The sequence below is a fragment of the Periplaneta americana genome, chromosome 7 (genome assembly GCF_040183065.1).
Source record: "Periplaneta americana isolate PAMFEO1 chromosome 7, P.americana_PAMFEO1_priV1, whole genome shotgun sequence".
Taxonomy (NCBI): Eukaryota; Metazoa; Arthropoda; class Insecta; order Blattodea; family Blattidae; genus Periplaneta; species Periplaneta americana.
The window spans coordinates 90613052-90639694 of NC_091123.1; the positions used below are offsets into that span (position 1 = coordinate 90613052).

The 26643-nt window shown below is 34.7% G+C and overlaps 1 protein-coding gene across 1 annotated transcript; it reads right to left on the reverse strand.

Moving 5' to 3' along the window:
• Nucleotides 1–277: 277 nt before the first annotated feature.
• p47 (NSFL1 cofactor p47) lies at nucleotides 278–25887 on the reverse strand. The gene is made up of 8 exons (XM_069831033.1): nucleotides 25547–25887; nucleotides 20002–20150; nucleotides 16164–16325; nucleotides 9186–9289; nucleotides 5527–5674; nucleotides 3525–3662; nucleotides 3156–3359; nucleotides 278–612 (listed from the first exon to the last, which is right to left on the reverse strand). Exons 1-8 carry the CDS (start codon nucleotides 25646–25648, stop codon nucleotides 480–482), a joined length of 1140 nt encoding a protein of 379 aa, XP_069687134.1. The 5' UTR covers nucleotides 25649–25887; the 3' UTR covers nucleotides 278–479.
• Nucleotides 25888–26643: the final 756 nt, after the last annotated feature.

A 26643-nucleotide genomic window follows, 5' to 3' on the forward strand; every position in this document is an offset into this window, starting at 1 on the left:
GTACCTAGATGTATTAATTGTATGTCTGTTATATTTCCGCTGTGTTGACTGCTAGCTGGTGTGATGTCAGTGCCAACTCCTGGGAGAAAGCAGAATCTCACGCTCAAACTGGTTTGAAGGTCAATGAAATCAGTACTGCTACATCAAAGGTACCAATGCGAAGTGTCCATACTGTATAATTATCTATATGCTGGGTGCACTGCTACTTTTTACTGCCAACAACCATATTTTAAGTATTATGAAACTGCAAAGAAAAATCAGAAACATTTTTTTAAAATTTAATACCAATCACTGCATATGCCTATGCTTGTTTAATTACAGCTATAAGATTAATTTTATAAAGGATATATTGATAAAATTTAATAATAAGGAAGTAGAGAAGCAAGCGTTTATTACTTTCTGAATTTATACAGTAAGCCAGCCTTCATTCATATCGGGAGTATTATTACAAGATTAACATTTAACAATATCTGATAAATTTATGTTAATCTTTGCAGAACTGTAGAATTTAGAATTCCTGCTTCATCCAGCGTCTGTTTATTATCACTCAATTCTTTACTTGGATATGTTGTAAGCAGGTTAAAAGCCTGATGTTCATACTGCGGTCGAGCTCTGAAACGTCTGTTAAGGCTAATACTTATAACATCATAGTGCTATCTGTATGTAAAGTGCAAACATTCCTATACATTCCACAAGCTCAGGCATTACTACGCTAGTTACCTATCGTAGTGCATTGCAACCAGGCTATTCAGATTTCTTCAATCTCTTTGTTAAAGTTGAAGATCCTCTCAAAACAATAAACCATTATACAAAATTTTCTCATTTCTTCAATAGCATTTTTATGGAATCCATATTTTAACTCAGAAATGCTATTATAATAGCAGTTCAAATACACATAATGAAATCCTACTTGAAGTGACCCATTAAAGTTCATAATTTCACTCAAATACACATAATGAAATCCTACTTGAAGTGACCCATTAAAGTTCATAATTTCAGTATTTATGTACACATAATATTCAGAACCAACTTAGGATGTTCAGATTTACATTATTGTATGTTGAAATGTATAGTAACATTACGAGTTACAGATGGAAATGCATATACTTTGACAATCATATATAGCAATTTTAATGTGTGGCTATAAAATTTTTTTACATTATCATACTTTATATGAAAAGAAAAACCGATTGGTCCCACTGCTTTCAAATATGGCCAATTAAGATTATCATCTGCTACATGGAATAGGTCCTCTGATTGAGGTTCTGGCTGATACGTACATCTATTACACTGCTCTACAGTGATTTTGCTACTGAACAAAAACAAGTGTACTAACCCTAATTTGAGTGTGCTGATTACAGATCTGAAGTCTGTTTTTTTTCTGTCGCATCACAATTTTAAAATAATAACATTTTAAATTTTTAATACATTTAGATCCATTTATTTTATTTTGATTTTGCTACTGAACAAAAACAAGTGGACCAATCTTAATTTGAGTGTGTTGATTACAGATTTGAAATCCGTTTTTTTCTATCACGTCACAATTTTAAAATAATATTTTTAATTTTTAATTATGATGTGTGACACTACATTCAGGTCAAAACTGAGTGCTCTTGAACTCGAAGTTTGGGACACAATTATACTAAGTAGTGTCAACTAAGTTTTTAGGAAATTATCGAGTTGATAATTTTATTATGCTGAGCTAATTTATTACATGCTTAGAGCATTTCAGAATCTAGATTGTTGCATGTCTTTAGAAAAGAACTTTTTTCATTCACACCTTGACTTTTTTCCATGAAATCTCAGCGCTGTAAGTGACGAACATAGTGAGAGGTTTCATCAGGACATATCAACGATGGAATTCAGGTATCAGGATCAATATGGTCCAAGTATGAGGGGTGATTTCTGCTGGTTCCTACAGTGATCAACCATATGCCACAGCAGAAAATCAAAGATCTCAAGCACTTTTAACAGAGTTTTTAGTGCTTACTACATATTGTAAGTGTATACCTTCTTATAAATGTATTTAAAATAATATAATATAACAATTTGCAAAGAATATATAAACTAAGCTCAATTTATATCTCTGACTTTACAGTACAGGTATTTACTGAATAGAATTAATGTTACAGTCCCATAACTAAAAACACCTGATGTGCTATGATAAATCTGGTTACAGATCTGGAATCAGTGCATCAATTTTAGTAAAGAACACTTGAAATTTCCTCAGTAGCAGACAAAAAGTTTTTTTTTGTGGACCAGTGTTATCAGGCAATACATCTCACTTGACGATATGTGTCAAAGGAAGAACTTATTGTTTGTATGCATCTGAAGCCTGATTAGTGTACATGTAGCTAATCGGCAATGTATGCAATGGAGGAGGGGGGAAAGGAACTGGCCACAATATCCCATTACCCCTGGCCTAGTTGCCTCATAAGTGGTGCCTTCTTGGTATCACTTGTGAACAACAACAACAACAACTTGGATTAGGTCTATCGGCCTCTTCTGACATCAGGAAACTTGAAAGTTCAGTTTAACAGAGAGAAGAGCATAAAAGACAGTAGTATAATCACATTAATAGGATGGAAATAAATAGATTTCCTAAGAAATTATTATAATACAGACCAAAAGGTAAAAGAGAAATATGAAGACCTAGAAGAAGATGGGCTCAATTAAGATCTTTCTGAAATTCAGTCTGGCAGAATAGAATTTCATTTCTAAGGCAGAAGAAGAATAAATAACTTCTAATGATCAGATGATAGGCAAAGATAATTGACTAGCAAAAGAATTTTCATATCATTCCTAATTTCATATTCCAGAAGGCACCATCAGAGTCATCTGTATCTGAAAATTGGTATTATAAGCAGCTGACACAAAGACCATTGCGAATTCTGCTTATACTAATTATTCATTATAAAATTCTCTTGTATAGCACAAACCAATTTCTCTTCTCGACACAAGTATGCTTGGAAGTTTAAAATTAAAAAAAAAAAATTACTGCCCTTGACTGGTTTCTCACATGCACATATAAGAGACTTACTAAATATTAATTAAAAAAAATATCAATTTAGTCTCCCTTTTTTTATTTAAGTACACTACCTCAACAAAAATACAATGAGAATGAATATAGTCAGGTAGTAATGTATGAAGGATACGTTGTAATATATCGACGAACATCAGCAATTGTATGAAAGTGATTAAACTGGCCAACTAGTCTAGAACCATCTGCTAGTCGTATTTGAACAGTTGTAACAGGAAGTGAACTGTCCACTGCTACAGAAGTTTTCGCTTGTTCCTCATTTGCTGCTCTATCTTTATCATCAAAGGGCATAGTGATACCTATAGTAGCAGGAGACGGGCTGCAACAAACGAAAATATTATTCCACTTATAATACTTCCTAGGAACAACAATTCACATGTATTTTCAGTGAAATTAGCTGAATTCGAAATTTCATCCAATAAAACATCAAATTCACTCTAGTTTTTATCAAAATGTGTAAGAAATTAAAATCAAAATACTGTACCTTCCAAGAACGTGCCCTTTCCCTGAGAATGCCTTTACTTTGTGTCTTGTAGGAATATACTCTTCATGTCTGTGATCTTCCATATTCAGATGTACTTCATTTCCTCTAGCCTCTCTCACTAATTCCAATGGAACCTCCCTGTAACATTGACATTCCTGGATTACTTACAGATTTGATATTTTTCAAAATTCATAATCATAATTCTGTGGTTCAGTGTAAGAATCCTGTAACCATCCAAAAGTCGCATAATGTTATTAATATGTAGGCTAGCTAAACCTTTTATCATTCTTTTAACTTTGATTTTCTCAGAAAAAGCCAGTGATGTCAACGAGAGCACAAATGTGCCTCACCGCCTGTATGCACTGTTCAGAGCATGTAAGGCACACAGATACAAGTCACTTGTGAACATAAGGGTTGTACATTATACACTGACAAAGAAGTTGTTCAGTGAGTTTCAGGCTGACTGGACTCTTTACTTCTTATGTAAGTGAAAGATGAGATGATGCTCTTTGTTTGGTATGTGGAAATTATTTAGTTACAAAGAGAAGCAGTGTCAAACGCCTGAAATTATTAGTCGATCTACGGAATGATGTATTCACATTTTGTTGTTTTTATTGACATTAGATAGTAGTAAATATATTTGTAGATGTATGTAGAGCTTCTTTCTCAATGCATTGTATTTATGTTTACAGACTGAAGTACAAACAAAAGAGTGTGTTGCTAATAGTGTAGTCTCGTTACATGTCAGTTATGAGTTACAAATCCAAAATTTTCCGAATTCGACTTTTTACCTGACATGTCGTGTTTTGCGTAGACTTCCATTCTGTAAAAAAAGAATATCCAACCTGAGTCTAAGCCTGTGTTTTTTAATTATACAAGTGTTTTATTTCAATAGATATTCTTATATTGCAACCCTATCCCTATATAGTTTTTTTGCTGTCCTGAAAAAATTTACTTCAATGGACTTGGGATGTTTGCCGATTCATATCTTCCATTAGAAAGTATTGACTTCAACGATGATGCATCAGCAAAGACACTCTATGATCGTAAAGTTCTTCCCACGTTTCATAAAGCTGATATACTATATTCGGGGTTCGAAAATTTGTGGCAGAATTTATTTCTATATTTGGCAGTACGTACATATGTGAGAAATTTTTCTCATTTGTAAACCTCAAAAAACCAAGACTAAGATCAGGATTATCAGATGATAATATGCGAACTATGTTACATCTTGCTTCAGGATACAACATTTCGTCTGATATAAGAAGGCTGGTGTCGGCAAGAAGCAAAAAATATACTTCTGAATTAGGCGAGGATTCAGGAATTTAAATTGTTTCCAAAAGTGCGATGTTCATATAATAAGTACATAATTAACCTGTAATAGTTACATAACAATGAATTAGATAAGCAGTTTTAGATATTGGGGCCTAAGTTAAACAGAATATATGTTTATTATTTATTGTAGGCCTATTATTTCATTTTGCCATATGCGGAATGTCCTATTTTCTTTTTGTATTAGTTTAAAATAGAAAAGCAGCAATTTATGTACTAATTGCATTAATAGATAACTATTAGAATTAATTAGTTCCTAGTTATTATCTGAAACTGTATAAGTTAAAGAGAATCTATGTTTATTATTAAATTGTACTTCTTTATAATTAATTGCACTTATTATAGAGGAACATGGTGCAAAACATATTTTTATTTCTTATTGTCTTGTATGAATGTAACACAATATCTATTGCTTAAAAGCAGTTTAATTCACCCACAGTGGTAGGCCAATAGAGTTTATTTTCCTCACCCCTTCTTTTTCATCTCTACTGCCTGCAGAATAGATTCACTGCAACCACTCAGTGCTTTAAAGCACGGAGAGTCGAGTACGTGCTTCTGACCTTGACATCCCTGGAACAAGCTATGTGAGGATTACAGGGTCTCACACTGAACCACAGAATTATAAGCATGATATCAAACAGTTTCAAGATGCACAGTATGCTACACTCACCCCCTACGGACTGATTGTAGGAATTCAGCATTTTCTGGATCCGCATATTCCCTTATTGAACCATCATTGATACTAAAACCTTCCTTCCAGAGTTTCAATGTCACTTCTGTGTGAGACTCGCGCCTTGAACTTGAAGGTGGTCCAATCACTAGAAAATATCAATACAATTTCCTGTTTAGAATGTTGTGTTTTCAAGGTTTAACTGACAGAGGAGTTATTATGAACCTTCCCAATGTAAAATATGCCTGGATAATATTACTTCACTATTCTTTTTCAATTACGTTTTGTAACCTGGTCCTTACTAAGAAAAAAAAAAAACATAATTTTACGAGTGTTGTTTGAAAAATTCATAGCCTGACATATTAAACTAGGATTATTTTCAAATAATTTATATTTCTCAACATAATCCCTCTGAGATTCACACATTTGGTTCACCAATGCTGCTATACCCTCCTTGCACACAGACTCCTCGAGGTCTGCAAGGAATCCTACTGCTGCTGCGATAATATCTCATTTCCCAGCCACGTCAATTTTGAGATTTGGGAAAAGACAGAAGTCTGAGGGTGAGAGATCTGGTGAATAGGGAGGAAGGTGTGGCAAAATTCGAACTGTAGGTCGTGTGGTTTAGCAATTGCTATTGCAGACATGTGAGCAGGTGCACTGTTGTGATGAAACAGCAATTTCTTCTTGGCTACATCCAGCATCTTCTCGCGAATTTTCCCTTTCAGGTGGTGCACGAGATCTAAATAATATTCTCCGATTATTGTTCTCCCCTTTGCTAGACAGTCAATCATGATTATCCCCTTACAATTCCAGAACACGGAGGTCATGACTTGCCCAACCAAATGAACAGCTTTTGCTTTCTTTGGAGGGAGAGAATCATTGTGCTTCCATTGCTGTTTTGTCTCTGGTATGTAATAGTGAATATTTCCTGCATTTTCAGTCGACAGTCATTCAACACCATAACCTAAGATTTCTTCACTTGATGCTGTTACTGGACGTCCACTCCAGGGGTCATCTTCCACACTTTCTCAACCATGTTTAAATAATGCTACATATTTTTTCACAGTCGAAAACGCTGGACCGGATTCCCCCAGTATGGCATCATATTTGCTTTAATTTCTGTCGAATTCATTCCCATTTTTTATGAAATATTTAATGATAGCATGAAGCTCGATTTTTTTAATTTTTGCCATTCTGTTCGGCTCACTAACTACAAAATTATACTACACAAAATATAGTCAACAGAAAATTATGATTTTTTGTGCCCGAACTAATGTAAAATGGCTGTTAATAATGGAGGCATTGTTGACACATTTTCAATGCCATTTATGTGTCAGATCACGAACTTTTCAAATACACCTCGTACTATCAAATATTGATTTTAAAGAATTTCAGTGCATTATAACAGACATTATATCTAAAGAATTCATGTAGGTTCAGTCTTGACAATAAGAGATTTTTTTTTTGCCATATCTTCTAAAAGAGTTCATGGATTCATTCAGTCAACAGTGTGAATATTAAATTATGCTATCATTCATTTCTGTAAAATTCCAAGATTAAGAAAGAAGAGATCTCTATCCTCCTGTCATTTTTGCACCCTTTAGTTAAGCATTTAGCCCTATATGTGCACCATCCAAGGTTTAAGCCACAGTCGCATTTGTCATGTTTTGCTACTAGACTTCTAAAAATGCAACAAACTTTCAACATAAATGTGCAAAAATGCGACAAGCACATTGGACTTCAGAAACGAAGATGGTAATGGAGAAAATGAAATCAGAGATGTGTACGAACTAATCCAGTTCTGTAGAATCTAAATTTAAAGGAATTGTTAATGGCATGGGCAATGTTCGAAAAGATATTGAGCAATAGATGTTCAGAAATGGATTTCAAAGAGTTGGTGCAATGCATATATAAGTTAAGTGAACAATTTCTTCTAATTGATTTATATAATTCCATTGTATAATGTAAATTGTGAGCGAGGATTTAGTTGCATGAATCTTGTAAAATCTGGAATTAAAAACCGCCTTTCAGTAAAAAGTGTTAACATAACACTCCGCTAACAATAAATCTTGAAGGGCCTACTAGTAAAGAATTTGAATGTTTAGAGTGCCTATAAAATAATGTATTTGAATGTGATGTATTTTTTTTATTTTATTTTAGTAGGTTATTTTACGATGCTTTATCTCATCTTAGGTTATTTAGCATCTGAATGAGATGAAGGTGATAATGCCAGTGAAATGAGTCCGGGGTCCAACACCGAAAGTTACCCAGCATTTTCTCATACTGGGTTGAGGGAAAACCCCGGAAAAAACCTCAACCAGGTAACTTGCCCCTACCGGGAATCGAACCCGGGCAGCCTGTTTTCGCGGCTAGATGCGCTAATCGTTACTCCACAGGTGTGGACCAATGTGATGTAAATTCAGCAGTATTTGTTTCTAAACATACCTACGTCTAATGATTTATTTACATAAGTATATCTAGAGTGTGGAAAGATGAATTGAAAGTAATAAAACTCCCAGAAACAAAGTACATAACTTTGCTTTACATAATATTGCATAAGCTTTTTGTAATTCGCACAAATATAATTTTTTATTTGTGCATTTTTGCGACAATTATTTTTTTTTCTAGCTTAAACCCTGGTACCATCATTACAAAATATAGGTAATATTATGTTACTTTGAAATATTGAATTTATCCACCCCTGTGAAGTAACAGTTAGCATGCCTGACTGTGAAACCAGTGAGCCCAGGTCCAAATCCTCATTGAGACAAGTTATCTGCTTGAGACTTTTTCCAGGATTTTCCCTCAAGCCATTAAGAGCAAATGCTGAGTAACTTTGGTGATGGACCCTGGACTCATTTCACCGGCATTATCACCTTCATCTCAGATGCTAGATAACCCTATCAGTTGATAAAGCATCGTAAAATAACCAATTAAAAGACACTGAATTTAATTAACTTTCATTCATTACAATTGAATTTTTTTCGCCCACAATGTATCCACAATCATGAAAGGACATGGGGAGATGAAAAAGAAAACAATCTCATATCTAAGCAGTTTGCTGCTTATAGATGGCAGGACTGTGACCCATTTTCAAGTTGCACACCATTTCGGTGGGCCACATTATGTATGATGTATGTCTGTGAAAAGTTATGTCGTGTACTAGGGTGAGTGTGTGTGTAAGTGTTCGTGTAAGTATAGTGTAGGGAATGGGTGAGGATGATGATGGTGATAGTTATCATTCACAAAACAGTCAAAGGTATCCAAAATGTGTACATGTGTCTACATTGAAATGCTACAATAATTTTTGTGTGTTTTCAGAATAAAAATACAACTTCACTGACACACACACAACAATCCTATAACAAATTTTTAATTGAAAAAACTCGAACACAAAAGTGCTTGTAGTATGTAAGATTACATTAAATTGAATTTGCTTTAACATAGAACATTACTTCGTAAGAATTTGTGCGCAGACATACTCTCACTTCCCTTCTGTGACACAAACAGATATATGACAACTTGTGGTTTCTTTAGAAATGGGTTTAAAAGAAAATAATTTAGTCGATTTTGGCATTTGATAACTTTGCACTTTGCGCTATGATACCTCAGCAGAAGGCCACATTGATTTCCCAATTAATATAATTTGAACATACCTTCACTATCATTACTAGACTGTCCCAGCCTGTATCCAGTCCCAGTGAAACTGGTTTTCTTGGAATGGCTGGGATTCCTGGGATCCACTACTTCAGCACCTTGCCTGAAAGGAACAAGTACTAATGAAATGTTAAAAAGAAATATGTATTAGCTTCTATCCATTTTTAAAAAAGAGCAGTGAGAATATAATTATAGCAGAAACAGAATATGATAGCATTCTTGCATGACACTGACCCAAAAAAAAAAAAGCACTACAGTAATCCCCCTTCATTTATGGGAGATACGCTCCAAAACCTCTGTGGATATAGGAAACCACGGATAATAGCATTCCCTATAAGTACGTATTTTTTCAATAACATAGGCCTACATATATGATATAGTTTAATTGAATCGCGAGGTTTGAAAACCAATGAAGTTCAGCAAAACTGCAAAAGCACTTTACATTCTTGGGCAGTTTGCTTGGTGACACACATCGTGGTAAGAATGGGAACAAAGATAATCAATCTCCAACCCAAGTTTGTAAGCAATCTGGCTCCAGGAATGAAAAGCATGGTTATCTTGGATTTACTGGATTTTTAAACCTGTTTTAAATATTTGGAATGAAAAGTGTGGTATTCCTGGACTTGCTGGATTTTAAAATCTGGTTTTTAATATTCAGGAACGAAAAGTGTGGTTGTCCTGGATTTTCAAACCTTGTTTTTAATGTCCAGAACATTTTTTCATTCGTGAAACAGTGTTACCACCTACCAATAGCTTGCAGCCTGTGACAGTCTGGTTTTTTTTGCATCACAGCTGATTCTTCAAAATGACACGAGTGCTTGAACTGACACAAATGTCACACTCTGAGACGACTATATCAGGACCTGCTTGAACTTTCAAGTAACTCTCAGAATAGTGTTTTTCTAGAAAAAATTCATACGTCTTCATTACACTCAAATCTGTATCAAGAGAGTAAAATGCCCAATAAAGTATGATTATTAACGAAAATACTTTAATGAGAATTTTGGTAATCTTCTGGACGCCCAAAAGTTTAGGCATGTAACACGAATTGATGGAAATGCAAATTCCACAAGAAAAAAATGAAAACTATGAAAAATTAATTTGGAGACAGAGCTAACAATTCATAAAAGGAAGGCCAAAAAGTTTATAGTAATCTACAAACATGCCAGAAAAGGACAAGAAATAGGAATATGACAATGTTGAATGTGTAGTTTTTGATTTCCAGCAAAACATGCCAGTGCCTTATCTTCATGTTGAGATATTCTGTCTTCGACACATTTGGGTTTATGATGTCTGAATTTTTAGTATGCTGAATGTGACACTAAACGATGTGTCAATGAAGTAGAGTCATGCTTGTGGCACTATATAGAAAAATACTGTATGTACGTGATACAGTGAAAACTTTGTACTTTTTCAGTGATGCCTGTCAGAACAAAAAATTAAACAGTACAATGGTGTAGTTTTGCTATATTTTAATACAGTCTAATAGGTTCAATTATGTACATTATTTACCAATACGAGGCTACAGTTACCCACCATGTCACCATTGTTCCTCCGTCATTTATAGGATGAAGAAGGTTGAGAGGGTAGAGATACCACAAGGATGGTATGACATGGTCAGTCGAAAATGTGTATATTGCAGTTTTGAAAGAGATTATTTCAGGAACATGAGAAGTTTCTCAAGAATTTTTTTCAAAAAGGATATAACCTACAAAGGCAGGAAGTTCACTGTGTCTAAATGCAAGGTACTGACTGACATACTGTAGTGCACACAAGTTTCAGGTCAAAACATCAGAGTTATATGAATGGTGAGCCATGTGAGTACTTCTAAATTTGTAAACATAAAACAAGCGTGATCACGCTGCCAAATAAATTGTTTAAATATTTAAGCAAGAATGCACAGAACTTATACAACTCACTGTCATCACACGAATATGAGGATGAGTTCAGTGAGGATAGTAATACTGTAGTGAGCTGATTTGTTTTATAACATTCAGTTTTCAATAATAAAATACTTCTTTAGTCATCAGGTAAATTTATCAAATTTTCCTGACACCCACAGTTCTTACTAACCACATCTAAGAATGAAAAAGATGCAAGTCCAGATGCACATAAATAGCGCCCAATTGTACATACAGGCAATGATGGTTATAATACATGTAATGGCGCGAAAACTCTATAAAATGCATCTACGAAAAGTAATGCAGTGACAATTTTTTTTCTCTCGGCTGTAAGATTTGGTTTCTTGGACTTACAAGGGAGGGTTTTCAGTAAGGCACGATAGATTTGGCTGAAAGTGATAATGTAGACTGATTTAAGGTTCCTAAAAACGATGGTGAAGGTCTCTCGTTTCAGAATTGCGTATTTGTAAAAATACAGCAAATTTAAAAATCTGGATTCCATGTCTTTCTTGCGCGCAGCTTACTCATAACCTACTTGCAGAGAGCACTAGAGGCCAGGAAACTACTTTCTTCCATTCCTGTTAGAAATCTAGAAGTGAAATATGTTCACATTCGTATTTAAGACGAAATGGATAATATTCAGGGTAAACTCACCTGTTATGTTCACACATGATAATGCGGGTTCACCAAGAAATGTTCAGACACAGCGTCTTTTTACAATACCGGCATCTTATAATGGCTGCGTCTTCACACTCATCGACATAACAGACACTATTTCCCACACGCAACAGTATTTGAAGTACATTTTTAAAGGATTCATTTTAGGTTTTTTTTTTTTTGTGGCAAATTTTCTAATGAGGAAGTCCAAAATTCTCTTCATGGTAAGTCACTTCAGATTGAAATTATTCCCGCCAAAAACCACATGATTTCTTTAATCTTTGGAAGTCTATTTCCTCCAACAATACAGGCCAGTTACTTTATGGTGACAGCCATGGCCTGGTGACGCAGTGATTTGGGCGAGTTCACCGTTTGTTCGAAGGGGTGTTCATTTTAGTCTTCCCTGGCTGTGTTAGCAGTCACATCTCGGGAGCGTTAGTGTGGGCGTACAGTCGCGCTAAGGACGTACTACACCACCACTGTCTTGTATATTGCAATTTAGTGTGTTTGTTACGTACATTTCATTTAGTTACTTAAATAGTTGTAGTGCTTCTGTTTTGTATTGTTTAGTATGTAGTATTTATTGTCTAGATTCACTGCTATTTTCTGTTTGTGAAAATGCTGCCTATTAGAAGCAAACTGAAAGGTCGGGAATTGCATTCGCAGTCACGAGAAGTCATGACCAACGTGTAGCGTTTTATGTTGGAAAACTTGTAGCAGAGTTTACCGCTGTGTCTGAGAGCTGTGTTAGCCAAATAATAAGGGAGACTAAGTGCCAAAATCAACTGTGGACAACTTTAATGAACTGTCATAAGACGAACTAAAGCACGAGTTCTATATTTCACAGAAAGAGCGGCCCACATTTAAAATAATATATATATATTATTGAAATTGAAAGAATGTCGACTTTCAGGGAGGTATCTCGACTTTGAGGAAAGTTATTTTGAAATTAGGATTTCATTGAAAAAAAAAAACACAAAATAATCGCCAAATTCTGATGGAGCATCACTGCATTAGGGCCAAAACTTTGCAGTATTTGAGGAAAATAAAGAAGTACAGAGAAGAAGGCCGCTCCATCTTTTACATGGATGATGATGATAATGATGATGGGAAAGGTAACGGTGAAATACTGATGAACATTACCGGTATTTCCGCATGAGTATATTTCATTGTTAATTAGTGATCAACTGTTAAATATAGTGATTCCATTGCTGCTCATTGTATTTCCACATTACTTTACTTTTTTAGTGTTTATTATTGTTCCGAACTCCTGCTATTTGAAGAGTCCACTGCAAGAATGATGGATGTCACTTTCTTGTCGAAAATGAACCAAGATTTCAATGCATAGCTTAAGACATATAGAATGTGCATAGAGAGTTATATGGCATTATCACTGATAGTCATTGTCTAGTAATGATCGGAAAATCACAGTTAAACTTTGAGCACTAAGCATTTCAAACTTTCAATTGATTCTCCTGAAAAATGTATTCCAAATGACATCCATCATTCTTGCAGTGGACTCTTCAATTGTATTTCCATTAGTTTACTTCTTTAGTGTTTATTATTGTTCCGAACTCCTGCTCATTGTATTTCCAAACTGTTGCTCATTGTATTTCCATGTTAGTTTACTTCTTTAGTGTTTATTAGTGACTATGTTCCGGAGTATGAAGTGAACACAGTGACAGTAGCTCAAAATTATGCAGATGCTGCAATGTGCGAGAGAGCAACGTGAGACTTCATTTCTAATATGACTGTATTTCCCTCCCTCCATTCGCTCCGTCTCGGGTCGGTCTCCCTCCCACAGTCGAACCTTCTCCTCTCTCGCGTCGACGAGCTGTCACCATAAAGTAATGGCTGTACAAGCTAGTCTTTCAATGAATGGAGGAGTGTTTCAGGTATAAATGTATTATGAAACATTCAGGTACTAACCTTCACGACGAGTTTTTATATTAAAATTACATTCAGTTGTTTACCATCAGTTCTGCTCTCCTTTTCTACAAGACATGTTAATATATGCTTGGCAAAAATGTGGATACAATACAGAAATAAAAATAAACTCCTTTAAAAATGTACTTCAAACACTGTTGCATGTAAGAAATAGCATCTGTTGTGTCCATGAGTGTGAAAAAGCAGTCATTATAAGATACCTGAACATTTCTTGGTGAACCTGCTGCATTATCATGTGTGAACATAACGAGTTTACCTTAAATACTATCCATTTCATCTTAAAAGCAAATGTGAACATATTCCACTTCTATATTTCTAACAGGGATGGAAGAAAGTAGTTTCCTGGCCTCTAATGCTCTCTGCAAGTAGGTTATGAGTAAGCTGCGCAAAGAACGACATGCAATCCAGATTTTAAAAATTGCTGTATTTTCATAAATAAGCAATTCTGAAATGAGAGACCTTCACCATTGTTTTCAGGAACCTTAAATGTCTACATTATCACTTTCAGCCAAATCCATCGTGTCCTATCAAAAACCCTCCCTTGTTAGTACATTTTAAAACCTGGTTATTCTTATACATTAAGACATTAGTAGAAGCACATAATAATAATAATAATAATAATAATAATAATAATAATAATAATAATAATAATAATAATAATAATATTATTATTATTATTATTATTTTGTACACTTGTGAACACTATGAAACATTTCAGTTTAAGATATTAGGCACTAAATTACATTTAAGAAGTGTTGCCGAGGTTAATTGTCGATAACTGAAACCACAGATACAGATTTGGAGGATAAGAAGGGATTACTGTACAGTGTAATTTATCAATTTGTACTTTTTTAAAAATTATATTCTTTAAGTAATCTCCATGATAAATAACACGTTTTTGTAATATGTTCTTAAAATTCTGCATAACTCTCTGCAATAAAGCGGGATTAGTGACTCTAATATCATTGGTTATACTTTCTTTAACTCTATGAGTAAGGCTCTGAATAAGTAGCCACATTTGTCTTTCACTACAATGATAGGAAAAATGGATAAGTTCACATTGACAACAAGCTTTCTGTCCTTATTGCTAAATAAAAAATTTCTTTAGGGTAGACCAGGGTAATTGTAAACACTTTTCACTGATTTCAAATATATTTTAACATTACACAACCCTCAGTAACGAAAAGCATGACAAAGAAATATCGTGTTATTTTTAGATCTTTCTCTTCCCTGAAAATGGGTTTAAAATAAAGTTGACTTTTTTCATCTTTTAATTGTTAGTTTACATTTATTCCACCTGTTTATATTTACCCCTTTGAGAGGGGGTAATTGTAAACACCAATTTTCACAAGGGCTATCAGACACTGAACATTTTTTGTTCTGTTTCAGAAGAAAGAACTGTATTCCTTCCAACTCCAATTTTGGTCACTGGTACATTTCGTCCCTTTAACCTATGATTTATGACGATATAGGAACTCAGTACCTCTCCTGAGCTTCACGATAACTGTAGTTACTATTTTTCACATCTGTAACAATCCTCTCTAAATCCTCTTCAGTGTAGTTGGGTGGGGGTCTCTTTCTAATATAATTTATTGACAATTTGATTACTGAAAAGTACGAAATGTAACCATAGTAAAACATGTTTACAATTACCCCCAAGCAATTAAAACTATGGGGCAAATGTAAACACATCATAATTTAATGAACTGAGGTTATGGGAGATCTCAAAACCGTTGTAATAAATGTTAACTTCTATACATTACTCATATTCTTAAAAAACAGCACTGTACGTTTACTTACAATGCCAAAAATGAAGGTGAAACAAAATTCTTTCTCAACTTTTTTTGTAGACTCTCACAAAACATTCGTTCACAACTAAGCAATTACTCCTATTTGGAGCCAAACTGCTTTGTAGGTTAGCCAACATGTTAATTTCAATATTCCCCGAATTAAAATTTTTATACTGACAGTTTTGTATTTCTCACAGCATTTGTTTACAATTACCCTGGTCTACTCTAACTACAACAAACTTTATTTATTTTACTGTCATGGCTACGATCATAAACTCCAGCCTATTCAAAGTCTGTTACTGTTCTAAATAAGAATTATTTATGTAGCAAGTTACCAAATTGGCATGTAACCCTCAATCTGAGTACAAAAATTTTCTATGTTAATGTTCCCCACATTCCCTCCACAATGGTTAATCACAATCAGATCATTATTTCAGTGTTTTATTTACAGGCTGTATTCATTAAATTTTTCCCTACTACAGCAATCCTGGGGACAGGGCTTGTAGGCTGTCAGGTACTACCTGCTGTAGGGTAATGTAATTAATGTGAAAATAGAGCTTTAAAGTCTTACTTTATGTTTAATGGTAGTCACAAAGATAAAGGAATTAAAGAATCACTACTCTATCTCATGAAATAAGGAACTAATTTTCACTACAGAACTTTCAATTTGTTCATATCTTACTGTTGCACAGATTTAAACATCTCTGCCACTATATCCTTTTTCTTCTTTCCAGGACCAATAACCTGCTGTCCACTATGTTCTGATCCTCCTGCATAGAATGCTTGCCCTTCTTCTTCATCAGAACTACCATCGCTTTTACTTAAGGAAGCCAAAGTTCCAAAGCTATTAGAAATGGAAAAAATATATATATTAAAATTAATAATTTTCTAATATGATTATACATTAGGGCATAAGCAAACTTTCAACATAAAAATCTCGAGTGTGAAGAAAATCATTTCATAAGGGCTGTAGCTCCTCCCAACACCATCTTCAGGGATTAGTCTCCGACTTATCTTTGCTTCCTACAAGGAAATATTTCAGGTACTATATAGTATATCTTGTGCAAAATATTTCTTATAATCCTGGAATAGTGCATTATTTATTGAATTTCATATTAAAGACTACGCATTGCAGGAATGTAAGTACTCTGTGGAGCAACAGCCCTTGAAAGGCCAAGGCCAACCAGGTGATTCCTCGCCTTCACGTCCACATGCCTCAGCAGATGTGAATGATCATCCAGCCAGAACAGGAGTAACGTGTGGTTAGCGCACTGATCCCCCAGCTATTATAGCTGGTTTTCAAAACCGATTTCGCTATGTATAATAACTTCCCAAATGCATCATTATGCTGGGTGGGAACCTGTTCCACACATTGGCCGAAATTTCATGAGAAAATTCCTTCTCTATGATGACTTGAACCAGCGCACATTTCATAATGCAAGTCCAGGCATGATGTGTTAGATTTTGACTCTAGTACAGCATGGGACACTGCAGGAATGTACATATATTTTGTAAGTTACAGGTACAATGAGTAATAAGAATAACAGGCCCTTTCTTCTCTCTCAAAAATTGTAAATGTGAATATACTTAAAAATACAATATATGTTAACCTGAATATAGACCATGAAATTTAATTATTATCTGCTATGGGAACTTTTCACGACAGGAAATGAAATTCTAAATTTGAATACTAAATATAGTACAGCTGGCACCAGTGTTTTTGGCATGTGTCCTAGAATATTGTGCCCAGTTTGTAAGCATGTTGCAAATGCAGCTGAGAATGGTACCACTTTCTATACAAGTCACATCAATCATTTGCCAAACACAGTTGTCAGACTGACTGCGGCAAAGATAAAACACTCACACTTAACGTTCCCAATACTTATTTCACACGCCAAAAACAGTGACGCAGACTGTAATACTTTGAACAGATTATGATATCCATTAATTACTATATATATATATATATATATATATATATATATATATATATATATATATTCCTCCTACTAGAAGGAAGAAGAATAAAGTGCCTAAGATTTGCTGATGATGTGGCATTGTTATCATAAGAGGAGATGATACTAAGGGATATGCTAGTGGAGCTAAATGACAGCTGTGAGCAGTATGGGATGAAGATAAATGCAAACAAGACGAAGATCGTGGTCATAGAAAAAAAATAATGAAAGTAAACTTGCGAATTCTAAATGAGACAGTAGAGCAATGGACAGCTTCAAATAGTTGGGGTGTACTATATGAGTAATATCCTATGAACTGCTACCAGGAAGTCAAAAGGAGAATAGCAATTGCAAAGGAAGCTTTTAACAGAAAAAGGAGAATCTTCTGCAGATCTCTGGAAAAAGAACTAAGGAAGAGATTAGTGAAGTCTTTTGTATGGAGTGTGGCATTGTACGAGTAGAAACATGAACATTATGACGAAGTGAAGAGAAATGACTAGAAGCATTTGAAATGTGGATATAGAGAAGAATGGAGCGTGTGAATGGATGGATGGATGGATGGACAGACAGACAGACAGACAGAATAAGAAATGAAGCTGCGTTGGAAACAATGGGTGAAGGAAGAATTATGCTCAAGCTGATCAGGAAGGGGAAAAAGAATTGGTTTGGTCACTGGCTGAGAAGAAACTGCCTACTGAAAGAATGGTGAATGGGAGAAGAGTTCGGAGCAGAAAAATATATCAGGTGATATATATACAGTAGAACTTGGTTATAGCGACCTCGCTTTGTGCGACACCTCGCCTATAACGTCGTATATTCTATGGTCCCAACAAATTCCCCATAAGACATATACTTTCCTACCTTGCTTATAACGTCACACATAAGTGTATCCACCTCGTACATAACGTCAAAGCCAATTTCACTTTTGAATACTAATGTATGGCCCACTGTATGCCAAAGTATCCAGACAGTAACATTTTTAATCCCTATGAAATTGGCATTTTCTTTAAATTGACACCTGACAAAACCTTTAAATTTAAAGGTGAGAAACGAGTTGGCGGAAAATTATTCAAAGATAGAATCACAGTTCTTGTTTGTACAAATGCTGATGGAACTGAGAAAAAAATTGCTTGTGATTGGAAAGTCAAAGAATCCCGGATGACTTCAGATTTGTTTGAAACTGAACTGAGGCGTTGGGACAGGGAGCTCTGAACTCAAAAACGGAAAATCCAGTTGCTTGTGGACAATTGTCCAGCACACCCTGTGCTTGAAGACCTCGAGAACATTAAGCTTGTGTTCTTCCCTGTAAACACTACAAGCGTACTGCAGCCCATGGATCAAGAAGTAATAAGGAGTCTCAAATGCCACTAACGCAAATTCATTTTATTGAGACTGATAGAATGCATCGAGAAGAAGCAGGATCATATTGTGGCATTGTTGGAAACAATCAGAGTTACTGAAAAAAAAAAAAAAAAAAAACATGGAGTCGAGTAACAGTCAAAATCATCCAGAACTGTTTCAACCATACCGGAATTCTTTCAACTCAGCTAAGTTGCAGCTGGTGATGCAGATGATGAAGATGAAGATGGTCTGACTTTATCTGATGGCTATGAAAAGTGAATGGTGATGTTTTGGGTCAGTATGATTAGGAGTATGCAACAACAGACGATAATATTGTTACAACTGAGACTCAAGAAAGATGACGATATTGTGAGAGAATTGAAAAATGCCGAAGAAGAGGAAGACGAGGAGGAGGAAGAAGAAGACGAAATATCCGAAGTGTCAATCCCTACTGTAAGTGAAGCTCTAGACACCATTAGAGTTGTGAATCGATACCATAAAGTCAGAGGAGGGAGCAGCAAAATTGTGATTGAGATTATGAACTTAGAACGTAATTTAGAAAGTGTGTATTGGGCAAAGAGCTGAGTACAGAAAAAATGACTGATTGTTTTACTTCCAACTGACATTGTGTGGTGAGTTCATACAGCATGTTATTGCATGTAATTTGTAATGTAAGCCTATAATTTCGTTAAACTATATAGTACCGTACTTTCAAATATTCTCTGTAATCTAAAAAAGTAAATGACAAATATGTAAGAACACTAACATACATCTACTCTAGCGGACAATTTTGTATATGTTCCCATAACCTATTTTGTCTTTAAGCATACCGGTAATACTATATCCTCGGTTATTACATCACTCGTTTATAACGACACAATTTTTCAGGTCCCTTGAATGTCGTTATAACCGAGTTCTACTGTGTGTGTATATATAAATATATATATATATATATATATATGTAATTAATTTCATTCGTACAAATACATACATAAAACACATGTAAGATAAGATGGCCATGGGTTTGATTACAAGAGGAGGAATTTCTCTCTTTTAACCCTGTCTTTTCAAGTTAGAATAGAACATAGCAAAACTTATGAAATTATGGATTCAACCCCCATGGTTCCCATGTAAGAAATGTTCATCATGAAAGCAAGAGGAAAAAGTAATGTTGGTAGTGACATCTTGATTGATGGTAATAAGTTATTAAATATTTAAACATACCGTGATGAGAACACATTCCCAGGCTTTGGCTTTTGTTTTGGGTCTGATGCAGGTTGCTGATCTGGTAATTCCTCAACAGGCTGTTGTTCATCTTCTTCCTCAACAGGATTATCTTCACCATCATTTTCGTAAAAGCTGGCCAATGCCACCTACAAAATATGAATGACTGTGATATAAAAAGTATTTACTATAAAAAAAATCACTATTTACTGCACTGAAACCTATAGGCTCTTAGTTTGATTCAGTTCATCAAGAACATCAACTATAGGACTGATAGGATATTATGACAGGCAAGCGCAATAGGTCTCTCAGGTCGCAGTGCTAGGGCTGTCATGGCCCTCCCCATTTAAATTCAATTCAATTCAGAAACCTATAGGCCACAATACTTTGTATTAACTGATCACTGATCCAAGTAATGCACTGGAAAATTATACTTCCTTGCCCTTATATTCACTACCAGTACCTCAAATAATTACAACTCTTTCAGAAATAACTATATTTTGTTCAAAATGTGTCCTTATAGAAGCAAGTACCGTAGTTTAATATTTACTTTCTCTCTTTCTTTTTTAAAATGTAATTTACTTTCTTCTAGTAAGTTGGAACTTCTTCGAAGTTTAAAAAACTTATATTTTTTCTATTATCTAGGTAGGCCTACCTTTTTTTTTTAATACTGTGACAGTTTTATCTTTACAAAAGGATTAAAAGAAGTAGGCTAATTTTTTATTTTTACTCGTATTAGTAGATTGAAGATATAAAGTTAAGCACTCTTCAAAATCAGTCAAGAATTACAGGTAATTTGAAAAGAGAAAAGGATATTGATATGAGAAAAAAAATAACACACACAGAAAAAAAAAATTAATTTTTGGTAATCCTTAAAATTCACTGAAACGGCCAACTTCTAAGTATCAAACTTTCTTCCTTCATATTTATCATCCATGTTAGTTGAACAATGACACTGTTTAACGACAGTAAAAGTAGTTCATCAGAAATAAATGTAAGATGGCACTCCAAATATCACTTTTCAAAAATTGGGGATGTTGTTGTCTAGTGCCTTGCATCTGGCAATGAAGCCATTAGCAGGAAATTGGGGATGTTACATATGTAAATGTTGTGAAAATCTATATTTAAGTTTTGCACAATAACACTTTCTCTACACATTATGTAGTGATATATATTATACATACACACACACACAATGTCACAAAGCATTAATCTTAGCTTCTAATTCAAAAGATTTTGATAAAATTCAATACTTCTCACAAGTCAATTCATACAGGAAGAATGCAATATAATTATAGTTTTTACTCGAAAAATATCAATTTAGATTTGAATGCCTTAGTTCAAAACTTCAAACAACAGTGATTTTCTCAGAAGAGATCTACTGATACGTGATTTTTAAACATAAAAGCAGCCAACCTCACAGAACGATTTTCTGGGAACTTGAAAATGATCCCTTTATAACAGGGCTGGGCAACAAGAGTGAATTCTACTCTTTCACGGGGAGCCATATGACTTCTCTTCAACCCCTTCTTTCCCCACCGAACACCGCACAACGTTGATGCCATGATGGATCAATATTAAGCATCTCTGTTTAGAGTTTGAATTCGCTCTCAGTGCCCAGCCTGCTCTATAAGAAGAGTTAGTTAATACCGAGTGACTGTAATACTCAAAAATAATTTTTGTAATAATGCGAAGTAATTCAGAGACTCGATAAACAAAAATTAAAAATGCTTACCGAGATTTCTTACCAGATGTAATATTTAACATTCAATATTAAAAATTCTAGTTGGTTCCTGGCCTATAATATTTATGTGCATTTGTCTGCCTTGTATACAATTGAAACAACATGAAAGATAATTAATGATTAAAACTTTAAATTAAATATGCTAAATGATACTAAAAACAATTAACATCTAAAATGTACTTCATATTTTCCTAAACTGACAAGTTTTTAAACTATTTTAAATATAGCCTATCTTATTTATAATCAGCCGATAACCAATGGAGTCAACTTCTTGGTCCCTGTAGCATTTGTGCAGAGCAGAAATGTGAAGTGCAGTTTTGATTGCTCCAGCACTTGCATTTCCCCTCCTTAATTATAAGACAGTTTTCTTTTTCTGACATTTAAAAAAATATATATATATATTTTTTTTTAACAGCATTAAAGACTTCTTAAAGGCTGATTTCTGCAAGATGTCTTTCACTTGCATGCCAAGAATAACCGACACAATTCGGAATAGCCTATATTTTTCTTCTCCAATCACCACTCTGAAGACAATGCCATGCCTTTCCTTGAAGCACTGAAGTTAGTCATTTCTTTATTTTAAAATTCGAACTCACAAACAAACTGGTGAAATAAAGAGCTTAGACAGTAGATCTCAGGACTTCCTAACGAATTTTATTGGGTGTACATCAAGGAATATCAATGTCGTAGACAATGCAACTGGGAAATACACAACACTGCAACATGGCGTTTTTTAAATTATTATTGCTTTATCACTATAACTAAAGGCATTTAAGTTAAAAAGAGCGGAAATATGCTAGAACCATAAAATATTATCGCATTAAAAGTTTATCTTTAAGTTATACTAGTACCTATCTTTGTGTACAGAGATGACAATTATAGTACATTTGAGAGTTAAGAAAATATCAAGCACCGAGAAAGAAGAGCCCCACATTTCACATGCTAAAAGTTTAGCACGAGGCTAGTGATCAGAGCTTCTGGCTATAGTTCATGAGGTTCTAGGTTCGATTCCCTGTAACAGCACAGGAATTTTTTCCATAGAGGGAATTATTCCTGTGTTCGTTCATGGTCAGGAATTTAGATTAAGTTCAGATTTAAGTCAGCTCTCCTGCTACATAATCATGATAATTCTATCATATCATCAGGGTAATGTAACTGCCTTCCAGGCACCCTGACATCAGAAGGGATTACACCTAAGCCACTGCCAGGAGAGAAGATCAGAAATGTCGAAAGCCAGCTTGATGGCATTAGAAAAAAAAAGTTTAGCACGAATGTGCCACATAGCCTAGGCTTAGTTGATTTTTTTCAACATGTATTCACATGTCAGTAATCCACCATCTTTTTGTGGTCTGTTCACACCACAATGGATAAGTGACGTGAATAATAAATAGAAGTTCATTAGTTCGATTTCCAGCTAATAGGCTACTTTCGTATATTTGAAATAAATACATTTTTAAAGTAAAAATTCCTCACACCTATGTTGGAAGGCACGCAGGACGATAAATATTTCACGCAGTATTCACATCACCACATAGTTTGGGTAACTGGACTTTTGACTGGGCATTGCTATCTAAATAAGCCCTACACAGATATGGCGTTGGTGATGATCCAACTTGTAGGAAATGTGGGATGGAGGTTGAGTCATCACCTCACATTTCACTGGATTGCCCAGGTCTAAGTCAAATCAGGCATTGTTATCTCGGAAAACATACAGGGCTATTGTCTCCCGAGGAATTTCTGAAAATTAAAGCTACTATATTACGCAAGGCTAGTGTAACATTGCGGTCTTCTGGGTTGATTTCCAGCTCATAAGATGCACAATGGGCCATTTGTGCCGTGCCTAAGTCCTATATTTGAAATACACACCCTTAAATAAGAAGAAGAAACCTTCATAGTGTTTATAAGTGGCAATAATGTTAAATGGAAGGTCACCAATTCGACTTTCAGCTGATACTTTTTTACCGTCAACCACTACTTCTTTCCATGAAATATTATCATTCTTCCTGAGAAAGATAGGGTATGTATCTGGTATGGCAATGAAAGAATAAATGACGAATAACTTTATGTTATTTATCAAAATCTAAATTTTGAAGTTTCTGACAGCTGATAACATTTAAAAACGAGTAGGCCTATACAATCTTTGTGTACTAAATATGCCTTACTATTACAGTGATTTTAAAAATATTAACTGTACTTAGGCCTACAACAATAATTTTGCGATACTTTTCTAACAGGGTATCACGAAATCAGTATCATACCCTTACAACATAGAATAATAAACTGTTTAACTAAATTTAATCATTTCAGTTACATAACACTAGGACCTTAGCTGTATCTGTTCTACAACGACACTGAAGTCATGAAAAAATTCATGCAGAACGAACTCTTACTCAATTTACCGACGTTTCTCGGTCTCGTATAGTGATGGGCATTTTGTGAGATTCATGTATCTGTGCGTAAAATGAGGAAAGTCTTAGTTGCCCATAACGTGGCCAGAATAATTATTTTGGACCTATCCTTATAGACCTACGAATTATTGTAGGACAAACTTGGATTTGTTTTTAAAATACTAATAATGAATTCGAGTAATTTACAGTAGGCCTATCATAAGAACGCTTGATCGTAAAAGATAAGTTAATATGGTTAAGAAAGATTCTTCTGGAAAATGGGCAATATGTCAGGAGTCAAGATTACGAGCAGCTAGCCACTAATGATGAAAGCGATATCTAGGTAATAAAACTGACGTAGCTTTTACTAGTGTCAAGCATGTATTTATTGCTTCCAATTGAGATACTGGCAGCCTTACTTTTACTATTTCAAAAGTAATCCCAATTGAGACCAAATATAAAGAAAATAAAGCCCATAACTTAGGGCTTTTGTTTCTTGTCTAGATTCGGTGGTGACATTATGTCACTTTCCGTGAGTTGATTTAGTTCATTATGATTGGTACTTTCCTTGTTACAATTTCTTTTAAAACATTAACATAATTTATCACCTGTTATCAAGGACTGGGCCTTTGATCTGTACCAACTTCTCTCTCTCTTTCCCCATCCCCTCTCTTTCTCACACTAATCCTACATGAGACATGCTCTATGGATGTCGGTAATCGTACTTGTAGACATTTCAATTATACCCTATCATATTCTAAATTTATTGTGTTGTAAATCTGCAAGTAATATTTTGATACCCCTGATGTGATTGTAGTATAATCGAACTCCAAAAGTTTGAAATGGTAGAGCCGATAAGACATAGAAAATCGATTAATAATATGGTGAATAATATAATCAATAACGGTATAAGTGAACATTTTGAACGGTCAGTGATTGTAAATAGGTTCTACTAACAGTGTTGTTTTTAACTGCAGCAAATGTTACACACCGCCAAAAGCAAGTCGAGAAAGTGTAGTTGAAAGTTTTCAGGGCGAACATAACCTAATCTAACCTAACTTCTGGAGAGTGAGGGGTAGTCTAAAGCATTGCTGGATGGAAATCACGGCAAGATTGCCGAAATCACACAGAATGTAGTAAAGAAATAGCAGATTTAAACAGTATCATTAATTACAAATCGATGCACTAAAATTCAAATAATCATACTGTTGACACAATCTTCGAATGTCATTCAATGTACCAGAGAACTAAAATAAAATAGAGGCTAATAAAATAACTTTGTGTTAATAGGCCAGTTCGAAAAATAAAATACAGTAAGGAAGAATTAACATATCAATCCGAATACACAAAAACACACAATCAACCAATTCGAAAATGATAATTTCGTTAAAAGTTTCATAATGTGCTTACTCACCTCCAACTGCCAAGCTGATGATTCAAGATAGAATTTGGCTCTCTCTGGGTCTGTTCCCGTCACATCCGTAAACTGAGACAGTAATTCATCTCTGTCAGCCATAACACCGAAACTAAACGAAGATTACGACGACCAAGAAACTTCTCGGCCTATCCGTCAAAAAACTTATACTATCGCTATTTCTTCAACTTTGTTTTCACTATGTTTGCCGTCTCTCCTATGTGTCAGAATAGCCAACTTACGAAGGTTGCAGTATCCCTTGGTTCCTTGACACGTTGCTAGAAATCGATATTGCGCAACATGCAGATGACACGAATAGTCAATGCCCACTCTGTGTTTTTTTATAGATATAGATCCGGATCACATATTATTAGTAACATTGCATATTAAGAAAAAACAAACATACCACCTAAACCGAGAAAAGGATTTTGAACATAATATTATAGTAGGCTAACAGAAATAAAATACTTTAATTATTATTGTTTTACAGTAGCTTGCATTTATAGATCACCAAGTGGATCTTTGAAAACATTTCTTGAGAATCTTGAAATTCTATTGCACTCGTTAAAAAACAATAAGCCAGTAATTTCATATGGCGATTTCAGTATAGATTACTATGATCTAGTCTTTAAATTTAACGGAGCCAGTGGCGGCTCGTTGTAGCTTGGTAAGGCTGCACTAAAATTTTCAATATACAGCATTATTATGTCTTATGTACCATAAATGTAGCTAGTAGGCGATGTATGCAATGGAGGGGAAAGGAACTGGCCACCCTACCCGTTATCTCCTGGCCTAGTTGATTTATAAGCGGTATCGTCTTGGTATCACTTTTGAGGTTCAGACCTATCTTCGGACAGATAACTAAACAACAACAACAATGTACCACAGCGAAATTTAATTGCATTAATACATTTTACCTGTATTGAAACAGGAGCCCAGATTACATATATAACAGATTGCTCATTCCTATGTTGAAATCGGTACAGTAGCACCACAGTCTAATACATATAGTCTCGCAACTTCAACACTTTTTTTGCCAACATTCGCGACACTAGCGCCCAAGCGGCAGGCAAGGCACTGCTCATAGGGTTAATACA

What these genes read in the sequence shown, in the direction of transcription:
- p47 (XM_069831033.1), bottom strand. Translation starts at nt 25,648, where the DNA reads ATGGCTGACAGAGATGAATTACTGTCTCAGTTTACGGATGTGACGGGA. An exon ending in CATCAGCTTGGCAGTTGGAG is followed by an intron (nt 20,151 to 25,546) that starts GTGAGTAAGCAC and finishes CATATTTTGTAG; the next exon opens with GTGGCATTGGCCAGCTTTTA. An exon ending in GTTCGTCGATATATTACAAC is followed by an intron (nt 613 to 3,155) that starts GTATCCTTCATA and finishes CAGACGTTTCAG; the next exon opens with AGCTCGACCGCAGTATGAAC.